This window comes from Spinacia oleracea, chromosome 3 (assembly GCF_020520425.1).
Source record: "Spinacia oleracea cultivar Varoflay chromosome 3, BTI_SOV_V1, whole genome shotgun sequence".
Lineage (NCBI taxonomy): Eukaryota > Viridiplantae > Streptophyta > Magnoliopsida > Caryophyllales > Amaranthaceae > Spinacia > Spinacia oleracea.
This window is the reverse complement of record NC_079489.1, coordinates 27,695,876-27,705,068: the sequence shown is the minus strand read 5'-3', so window position 1 is coordinate 27,705,068 and position 9,193 is coordinate 27,695,876. Positions and strand designations below refer to the sequence as shown.

The 9,193-nt window shown below is 33.8% G+C and overlaps 2 protein-coding genes across 3 annotated transcripts; both read right to left on the bottom strand.

Annotated features, from left to right (window-relative positions):
* Positions 1-352: 352 nt before the first annotated feature.
* On the bottom strand, positions 353-3,579 carry LOC110793041 (MLO-like protein 15). Of its 2 annotated transcripts, XM_056840001.1 has the most exons (13): positions 3,336-3,579; positions 3,049-3,263; positions 2,684-2,800; positions 2,540-2,597; positions 2,343-2,428; positions 2,067-2,141; positions 1,849-1,937; positions 1,701-1,750; positions 1,578-1,618; positions 1,194-1,403; positions 1,031-1,098; positions 870-930; positions 353-745 (listed from the first exon to the last, which is right to left on the bottom strand). In XM_056840001.1, exons 2-13 carry the CDS (start codon positions 3,256-3,258, stop codon positions 620-622), a joined length of 1,191 nt encoding a protein of 396 aa, XP_056695979.1. In that variant the 5' UTR covers positions 3,259-3,263; positions 3,336-3,579; the 3' UTR covers positions 353-619. The 2 variants fall into 2 exon arrangements, with proteins under 2 accessions (XP_056695979.1, XP_021853557.1); XM_021997865.2 differs by having other exon boundaries at positions 3,049-3,579.
* Positions 3,580-4,004: 425 nt separating this feature from the next.
* On the bottom strand, positions 4,005-9,120 carry LOC110793047 (MLO-like protein 1). The gene is made up of 15 exons (XM_021997874.2): positions 7,428-9,120; positions 7,178-7,327; positions 7,005-7,062; positions 6,655-6,860; positions 6,452-6,568; positions 6,307-6,367; positions 5,998-6,086; positions 5,771-5,845; positions 5,589-5,677; positions 5,443-5,492; positions 5,178-5,218; positions 4,736-4,945; positions 4,590-4,657; positions 4,436-4,496; positions 4,005-4,335 (listed from the first exon to the last, which is right to left on the bottom strand). Exons 2-15 carry the CDS (start codon positions 7,298-7,300, stop codon positions 4,195-4,197), a joined length of 1,389 nt encoding a protein of 462 aa, XP_021853566.1. The 5' UTR covers positions 7,301-7,327; positions 7,428-9,120; the 3' UTR covers positions 4,005-4,194.
* Between the last annotated feature and the right edge of the window lie 73 nt (positions 9,121-9,193).

Genomic DNA, 9,193 nt, shown 5'->3' with positions numbered 1-9,193 from the left:
AGGTCCAAAATCAAAATCATCTTGTAAGATTTAAAGTCAACCTCGTTTCCTAGTAAATTTTGTGTGTTGTAAATCATTTGAAGTCATATTTAACATCCTAGTTTTATACTAAGGAAGTACGGAATCTTGTTACATGGAATACATGTTCGCGATGTAACGAAAGTTATGTGTGTATTAATTCATATTCCTAATACCTCAGTAAGAGTTGATATAATTAATAATTTTAAAACAAGCCTGTTATTACCCTGTCTTGTCCTTTGACTCATCTGAGTAGATTTAGAGTTTTTGTAGAGTTGTTATCTTGTTCCATACACTATATTAAGAAATCTGAAACATTCAATTTGCATGGAAATCCAAGAAAACTAGGAAAATTCTTCTAAATTCTGAAACTTCTTACCAGACAAGACACAAAAATCCAACTATATAGTCTGACTATCTAGGAGGTTCAGCAACTAGAATCAAAATGAGAAATCTTTGAATTAGTTGTCATTGCCTTATATATCTATAGTCTTGTGTGTTTGTGTGTTTGTTACTTTTCTCTAGATGCTTATTGGTTTGATCAATTATTACAACCGACAAATTTCTCTTCTTTTGCATTTCAAAAACTGTATAGTCCTCCCTACTGATTTGTCATCTCAACTGATGTTGTTGCATTTGGTCCTTGAAGAATCCTGTCTTCTGTGACGCGGTTGCTAGAAACATAGCCATGCCTTTTCATCGCCTCCTCATTGTAAGAACTTCCCATCTTCAACAAAACCAAACAATATAGTAACAATACAAACTACAAAAACATTCTGAAATCGAATGAGATATATAGAGTAACTGGTTTATTTTGTTTTACTATCAAAAAGGGTAAGTTAATAACATACCTGTGTCACTATTGCATACAGTGGTAGAGTGCTGTAACTGCAAATAGTTTGAACAACCACCCTTCATCCAAAAAAATGAGGGTTGACAATCAAACGATTATTTATGTCATCCAAATTTGTGAAATTTAAGGTAAACCAGCTGAATAATTAGTATTACATACATTACAATTATTCTTACAATCACATATTTTGCTTCACCCATGACACATGAGTGGAAACCGAATTTAAGCTGTAACAAATCAACAACCAAGATGTTAGTCTTAAGAGTTAAATATTTTTGTAGTTTGGAGAAACCTGTAGTTAAAAAGGGTTGGAGGGTCTAACCAGTGTCCAGAAAAAAACTGCAAACCCAAATGAATTCAGGAATAGAATCACATGAATCAAGCAGAGGACAAATTTGGGTTTGCTGAACCAAAAATACTCATCTGATGGTTGAATTCTTACTTCTCCAACAATCACGGTATGTCTTTGAGCTACATAGACAGCCAACTCTGTGATGACTTGTTCCAGTTTGGTGCCAACAACAAGTAGGAGCTGTAGATAAAACTTAAGGTATCAATATTTCAATCAGTAATAAAGATGTACTTCATATGATAGTGGCTATGTATTGCTAGTAAGTAATGAAGATATAATATTATTTCTTAGATTTATTAAATATCTGATGCGTTCATAAACATGTATATCCTTAATTTGCTTGTTGTTACTTACAATTAGGGGGATGATTGATATCCAAAGATATATATTCCAACCTGCAGCAAGTGTGAATGCAGTCAAAAATACATACGGACATACGTGTGTGCGTGTATAAATACATATATACTCCCTACTTACTTGCTACATTGAGTGTCAAGGAAATAACAACAAAAATCCAAAGGAACCAACTGCAACCCAAAAATTTCCAAGAATTAGAGAAGAGGTTGAGGTCAGATGTCAGATGTCCAATATAGATTATTTTACTTGTCAAAAATGTAATTAAAACCTAATTGAGACAACTTTCTGAAAATCAGCTTCATAGGCATACACCATGTACTTGTGAAAGTTAAATCTCTGATTCGCGTTGCAATGTGTCTGCAAAAGCCAAAAGGATATCAGAGTGATATGATGAACACATATTCTATGCGTAGTATATGCTGTCAGGCAGAGAATATTTTGAAACAATTCTGTCGAAGACTTCATGTAATTTCTGAAGGTTATTACCAAAATGAAGCCCAATCTCATTGCTGTGTAATCTGCTTTCGTTACAATCCCAGAAAGGTGCTTGAAGAATGACATCTGAAAGCAAAATGTGAAAAGTACACTGAATCTTCTTCCATGAGTTATAATCAGTAAGAAAGTAACAAGGACTAGTTTTAAGATATGCAAGCAAAAATGTTGATAAGACCTTTCATCATTTGTAGAAATTATTTGGGGAACAGCACAAAGACAAGAACTTCCATAAGGGAATTGTTCCTCGAGTGATTAACATTTACTTACAATATAATTCCGTTTCTCAGCATCAACACCTTCAAACCGCTCCTTAATAAATGTGAGGCTTCTGACATCTATGATCCTGTTACTATCTGTATGAGCATGATCATAATAGTTACCGAGTAATAGTCAATGGTTGAAAAACTACTCTTGACGCACACTTATCCCATGGAAGAAAACATAAATTGCATGTGAGGGATTACCGTTGTTAAAATCAATCTGCTTTCTTATAGATTCCTCCCACTTCCGCCACTGACTTATCTACAGTTTGCAATGCACAAAATTAGAAAATTATTAGATGGATGGCTTCTCGTACCAAATAAGTTTTTGAAACCTCTCAGAGTTACCTTCACTTCTCCCAGGAGAACTGTGACTGTGCAGCTCACCACATGAACAATTGCTAATATAAAGATAAGGTAATGAAGGTGATGAAGTACACCAACAGATACAAAAGGAGCCTTTCCCTGCACCATAACATGTGTAAATAACCGAACTTGCAATGGGGTGGATGGCGTGTAGTATTGTAGTAAATTATGTTTTGACATAAACTGTTGTTGTCCATCCATGAATTTGTTTAACAGAATAGAATAGAGTACTGCTAGTTTCTTATAGCTTCTATGAAAGCTCATCACGCATATGCTTTTTCTGTTGTTTCTAACTTGTGTTTCATGCAGATAGTATTAGCTAGAGAATTTCAGACACCAGAGAGTACCGTTGGGCAGGAAGAAGCGGCAACCTCTTCAGCTAAAAGGCGGCGTCCAACATTGGAAAATAGAGAGATCTGCAAATGGGAGGTAGCTTTACTGGTTGACTTGTCATAATGACAAGGAATCCACTTCTTTGCCATATTTTCTGGTATGCACTTACTTGCAATCTCATCTTGAAACACAGCTAGCAACAGAGATACGAATCCCAATAGCATTAACTCTGCAGGAGAAGTGTCAGAGCGTAATTGTGAGGAAAAAGAAGCAAACAAGGAGCTAGAAGTTGTTTGATCACCTTCTTTGATCTTCTGCAAGGCCTCATAAAGTGGTTTCTTTTCTTTCTTTTTCAACCTCTGCAATCATGTTTTCTTGTTTTAGTTTTCCAACAGAAAAAAATTGCTGGGTCTAAGGTCTGAGGGAGGGGATAGGGATACTTGCCTGACCAAGGAAACCGAGAAATTTTTCCATGGCCCAAGAAACTGCAACCATTAGAAAAACCACTGTCCCAATGATCCATGACGGGGTAGACTCAAACGAGGGGCCTCCTTCTCCTCCTGCCATCTTTTCTTACATTTCCTGCACACTCTTTCCAAATTTTCTCTGAAACTATACATGACTTCCTAAGAAAGATAGTTCAATATTATATATTTGTTGCAAAGAATGTGCTTGCACATCTTTGTCTAAGAGAAATGGTAATGCCATGCTTGACTAATAATGGATTAGCTTGCCTAATAATAATTGTGAAATTGTCGAGCATGTTTCAAAGTTAATCTGCAATCTGTAGTAGTTGCTGCAGTATAAATATAAGGCAAGTAGCAATTTAAAATCAGAAAACTGGTTTTCACGTTATAATTTGCATCTGCAGCACCGGTATTATAGCAATTGAGATCATTGGCTATCTTTACAAAGTTGTAGAAGAGAGTATAAATGGTTGTAACGCTCGTTCTGTTAGATTCACACTAGCTGTAAAATTTCTTCCAGCTCAATAAAAGAAAATCTTAGTACTTGTACAAATATATACATTTCTTTGAATCTGTAGGACCTTGCAAAACTACAATGGTTTTAATCTATGTACATTTTAATTTTTGTGTTTTCTATCAACAGGTTCTTCACTGGTAACTTACAACTTGTCTGAAGTTGCAATTTTAAAGAATTCAATGCCGTTCCTGGTGATTTGACATCTCAACTGATACTGCTGCATCCGCTTCTTCTGGAGTCCTGTCTGCAATTGCACCAGCGCGGTTTAATTCATTGCCAAATCTCTCCATTGCGTCCTTGTTGTATGAACTTCCCATCTTTGATATCGAAACAATACAGTAAATACACACGTTAGTGATTTATTTTGCCTTAAAAAGCAAGGTAAATGATTACTAACTAGCTAAAAGGACAAATTACCTGTGTTACAATTGCATAGAGCGGCAGAGTGCTGTAACTGCATATCGTTTGAACAACCACCCTTAACCAAGGAAATACAAAACCAGGTTAGTACAATAGCACAGATTTCATGTAGTTAAGGAAAACAAGGTAAGAATGTGTAAAGTATTGTTACATTATAATGATTCTTGAGGTGGCATATATTGGTTTGTCCATGACGCAAGATTTGGGACCGAATTTAAACTGTTACAGATCATGTTAGTCTTATAATAATATCAACAAGTTTGATTAACCGTAGTTTAGGAGGTATGAATATCTAACCAGTGTCCAGAAGTAGATTGCAGAGCCAAATGAATTTAAGAAGAGTATGTAGTGGATCAACAAGAGGGCAATCTTGGGTTTGTTGCACCAAAAGTAGTCATCTGACGGTTGAATCCTCAGTTCTCCAAATACAACAGTATGCCTTTGAGCTATATATATGGCTAATTCTGTTATCACTTGTTGCAGTTTTGTGCCCAGTACAATTAAGAGCTGGAGATTAACATTTTGTGCATGTTAATAGAATAAACATTCAGACAAGCTATTTTACTGTTTGATACTTCTTCTGTTCCGATTTACATTATGTTTGGTTTTTAACTTATTTTTACTTATTGCAGACTAAATAACTGCAAATAAGTTGGCATAAGTTTCTAAATGCTAAAGTACAAATAAGTAGTTAAGTTCATACAAAATAAGTTGAAGGAAACAAATCTTAAGTACTTACAATGAAGGGGATGAATGATATTGCAAAATATACATGCCAACCTGCACATTATATCAAAGAGATTAAAAAACATCCACTTAATTGTACTCCGTATATAGTAAATTCTTATAAATAAATAAATAAATAAATAAAAAGGTTTGCTAGATTCTTATTTGTTAAACCTAAGTATTAGTTAAACAAAGAACATTACTGATTAACGTAAAATCTATTACATACTGATCAACTGAATTATTATCTTTAATACAGAGTAAGTAAGAAAACATACCAGCAACATTGAGCGTCAATGAGATGACCACAAACAGCCACATGATCCAACTGCAACCAAAATTATAAATATAAAAGATAAGAAGTAATTAGGTTATTATATATAAGGCATGAAAATGAGTTTGATTTGTTTGAAATGTAATCTACCTGATGGACACAATTTTATGAAAGTCAGCTTCATACGCGTATACAATATATTTGTGAAAGTTGAACCTCAGGTTTCCATTACAATGTGTCTGCAAAAGAAGAAAAAAAAAGGATTCTCCTTTATTAAATAATCATTGTACAAAAACAAAGGATATTTCTAGAAAAATGTCAGTAAAAATTACCAAAATGAAGCCGGTTCTCATTGCTTTGTAGTCAGCTTTTGTTATTACCCCAGCTAGGTGCTTGAAAAATGAAATCTACAAGCAAAATAATAATATGAATGGTATAATGAAAACTAACTTGATGGATAACAAATATTAAGGTTGAAGGGAAATTTGATTGTTACGGTGTTTTGATTACAGTACCATATAGTAATATGAAGTGAATAAATAACCAAAGTGTAGCCTACCACATAATGTCGTTTCTTTGCATCAACACCACCAAACCGATTCTTGATAAATGAGAGGCTTCTAACATCTATCACTCTGTCATTTTGATCTGTATTAACAGCGCAAAAAAATGTATATAATGAGATCCACGATACATTACAGGGACATTATTTCTTTTGAGCATAATCATACCAAAAATAATTCCTCTGTTTGGAAAATGTGAAAACAATTATTAATTATTAAAGTTAGTGTACTTAAAAGTCAAAATGGTACAAATCAAGGTTGTATAATCATGAATCAGAGGAAGTAGATAGTTTTGAAAACATTACCATTATGGTCAGCGATATTCTGTATTCTGATAGCATCTTCCCACTTCCGCCACAGACTTATCTACAGCGTCAGCGTGACGACAAACCAGAAAATTATTAAGTTTTGTTGCATAAATATATTGACCTATATTCGCAGAGAAGATACCTTTATCTCTCCAAGGAGTACTATGAGCATACAGTTGAGTACGTGGACAATTGCTAATATGAAGATGAGGTAATGAAGGTCATGAAGAACACCAATTGATACGATAGGTACCTTTCCCTGCAATTTTAAAACATACGAAGTATTACATTTAGGTAAACATATTGATGATAAGGTTTAATATGACAATATTGAGAGTTTCATACCGCCGGGCAAGTGGAGTTGGCAACATCCTCGGCTAAAAGGCGGCGGCCTCCTGCAGGGATCTGATAATTGGCAGTTGATGCAGTATCTCCTTTATCTTTAGCACAAGGGAGCCATCTTTCTGTAAGCTTTTCTGGTATGCACCATTTATCAATCTCATCTTGGAAAAACGTAAGCAGCAGAGATATGAACCCCAATATCATCAACTCTACAACAAAATCCATATTGTATTAGTATGCTATAACAAATAAGGAACACTTTTACTATTGTCGCAATTTGCCACCTTTTATCACTTTCCAAATAATTTATATCAAAATTGAAACAAAAACTAAAAAAAATATTAAAAAAATACCTTCTTTAACCTTGTTTAAGGCATGATACAGTGGTATCTTCTCCTTCCTTAACAACATCTACAAGCATATAATATTGTAATTTGTTAAATATATATATATATATAAATCTGAAAGGAATTGAAGTTGATATGATGGATAAGTCGATGAGATGGAGGAATGAAGACTTAATTACCTTGCCAAGATAATGTAAAAGTTTTTCAATGGCCAAAGAAACAGCAATAATCACAAAAACTACTCCTCCAATCACCCATGATGGTGTACCCTCAAACGTTGGACCCCCTCCTCCTCCGGCCATCCTTGCTTAATTTCCTTAATTAAGAATCTAACACCAAGTATTCAAGGTTCAGTCTCTGTATAACTCTTAATTAATTAACTAGCATGCATGGCAACTTAGATACAATATATAAGCACAGCCATTATACCTGTCTCAAACCCATTTACGTATGTCTTTCTATTTTTTTAAACCTTTGAAATTTCTACAACCTTGACTTTGTCAGACATTGTTTTTTGTCTTGTAATTCTTTTCTTCTTCACCTGTATATTACATTTCCATATTCTTTGGCCAATTGAAGATCATAGCTATTTGTGTCAGTTACTTAGTTAGTTACTTATACTTCCATAGGTAAAATGTGGAATAAAAATAAAGATGTTGGATTAACATTTTGGGAGAAACGTGAATGGATTTTTTAAAAAACTTTTGGGTAAGAAAGTGAAAGTTGTCAACAGATTGAATGTCTAGAAAAAGTAGACAAGAATTTTCATTGATTTAATGGTCTATGTGAAAACCTTTTTCACCGATAATAGATCGTGGTAATGAAAATGAGGTTAAACATAATTGTAAAAGGCCATATATAACACCTTTTTGTCCATGATAACGCAATTTATATGTCCCAATGTGTTCTCATCTGCACCCAATACCATTCTCGTAATGATAATGGATGGTAATTAAGAAAAGGCCGAGTTTTTTTTTAAGATAATTGACATTTCAGTCCACTTTAATTAGTACATGATTTATCTTATAGTTTAAAGCTAGAAACTTATTTTCATTGTCGCCTACCAATAGTACCAAATTAGTCGTAAAGGAACTTCCAGATTAAACACACACACTTATTTTCGACATTAAAATACATTGTACTCTTGTCAAAAAAAAAAGAAAAAGAAAAAAAAAACATTGTTCAACAAAAACTTGTGATCAATATAGAATGGCGGCTACCAGAGATTTAGAAAAGAAAAATATTCCAAGAACGTTGATCATTATCTACTACATATGATTGGACTTGTAATATTGTATTCTTATGCCATTTGAGATTGATTGGATAGCTTAAACTACCGAATTAATATTATTTAAACAATAATACTCCATATATAGTTTAATAATAAAGATTTCCTCCGTTTCAAATCATCTTAATATATATACTCCCTCCATCCCTTAATACTCGACCCGGTGGGTAGAGTATGGGTTGAATTTTTTATTATTTTTTGTATGGAGTAAGGGGTAGGTGGGTTAATAAGGAAGGAGTGAGAAATAATATAATATTGTTAAATATTTCCATTTTTAGAAACAGGTCAAGTATTAAGGGACGGTCCAATAAGGAAAACAGGTCAAGGATTAAGGGACGGAGGGAGTATTAAGATTAATTTTTTATAATATTTCTTATACATATCATATTAAAAACTAGTTACGATACTAAAAAGAAACGGATGAATTATAATACTTCCTCCGTTCCGGAAATATCGCACCATTTGTTTTGTACACTATTTACACTAAGACTTTGGCTATTTTTTGTGATTCGTACGTAAGGAAATTTTAATCATGTGGTGTCATGTTAGATTCGTATCGATATATATTTTCTAAATATTAATTTTTTATAATTTTTATTTGCACACGATTTGAGATATTAAGAGTCAAAATAATGGTTAAAAGAGTAAAAGTCAACCATGGTGCGATGTTTTCGGAACGGAGGAAGTATAAACTTTATACTAAGTCTACCAAAACTCCCAAAGTACCCATATATGTTTACTAAGGGGGCGTTTGGTTGGGGGTATTCAGGAAAGGGAAAGGGAATGGACTGATATCATTCCCTTTGTTGTCGTTTGTTTGGCATGTTTCACCATTCCCTTTACCCAATGTCATTTTTGGGTTACCCCCAAAACCTTCTACCTTGATTCCCCACCCCCCCTAGACTTT

Bases quoted from the DNA above. Each gene is read 5' to 3' on its own strand.
- LOC110793041 (XM_021997865.2), bottom strand. From the start codon at position 3,258: ATGCTATTGGGATTCGTATCTCTGTTGCTAGCTGTGTTTCAAGATGAG. The intron at 2,142-2,342 runs GTAAGTAAATGT...TTTTGCTTTCAG, and splicing joins CTGAGAAACGGAATTATATT to ATGTCATTCTTCAAGCACCT. The intron at 746-869 runs GTATGTTATTAA...GTTTTGTTGAAG, and splicing joins TGTATGCAATAGTGACACAG to ATGGGAAGTTCTTACAATGA.
- LOC110793047 (XM_021997874.2), bottom strand. From the start codon at position 7,300: ATGGCCGGAGGAGGAGGGGGTCCAACGTTTGAGGGTACACCATCATGG. The intron at 6,861-7,004 runs GTATTTTTTTAA...ATTTTGTTGTAG, and splicing joins CTTAAACAAGGTTAAAGAAG to AGTTGATGATATTGGGGTTC. The intron at 4,658-4,735 runs GTTAGATATTCA...GATCTGTAACAG, and splicing joins CAATCTACTTCTGGACACTG to TTTAAATTCGGTCCCAAATC.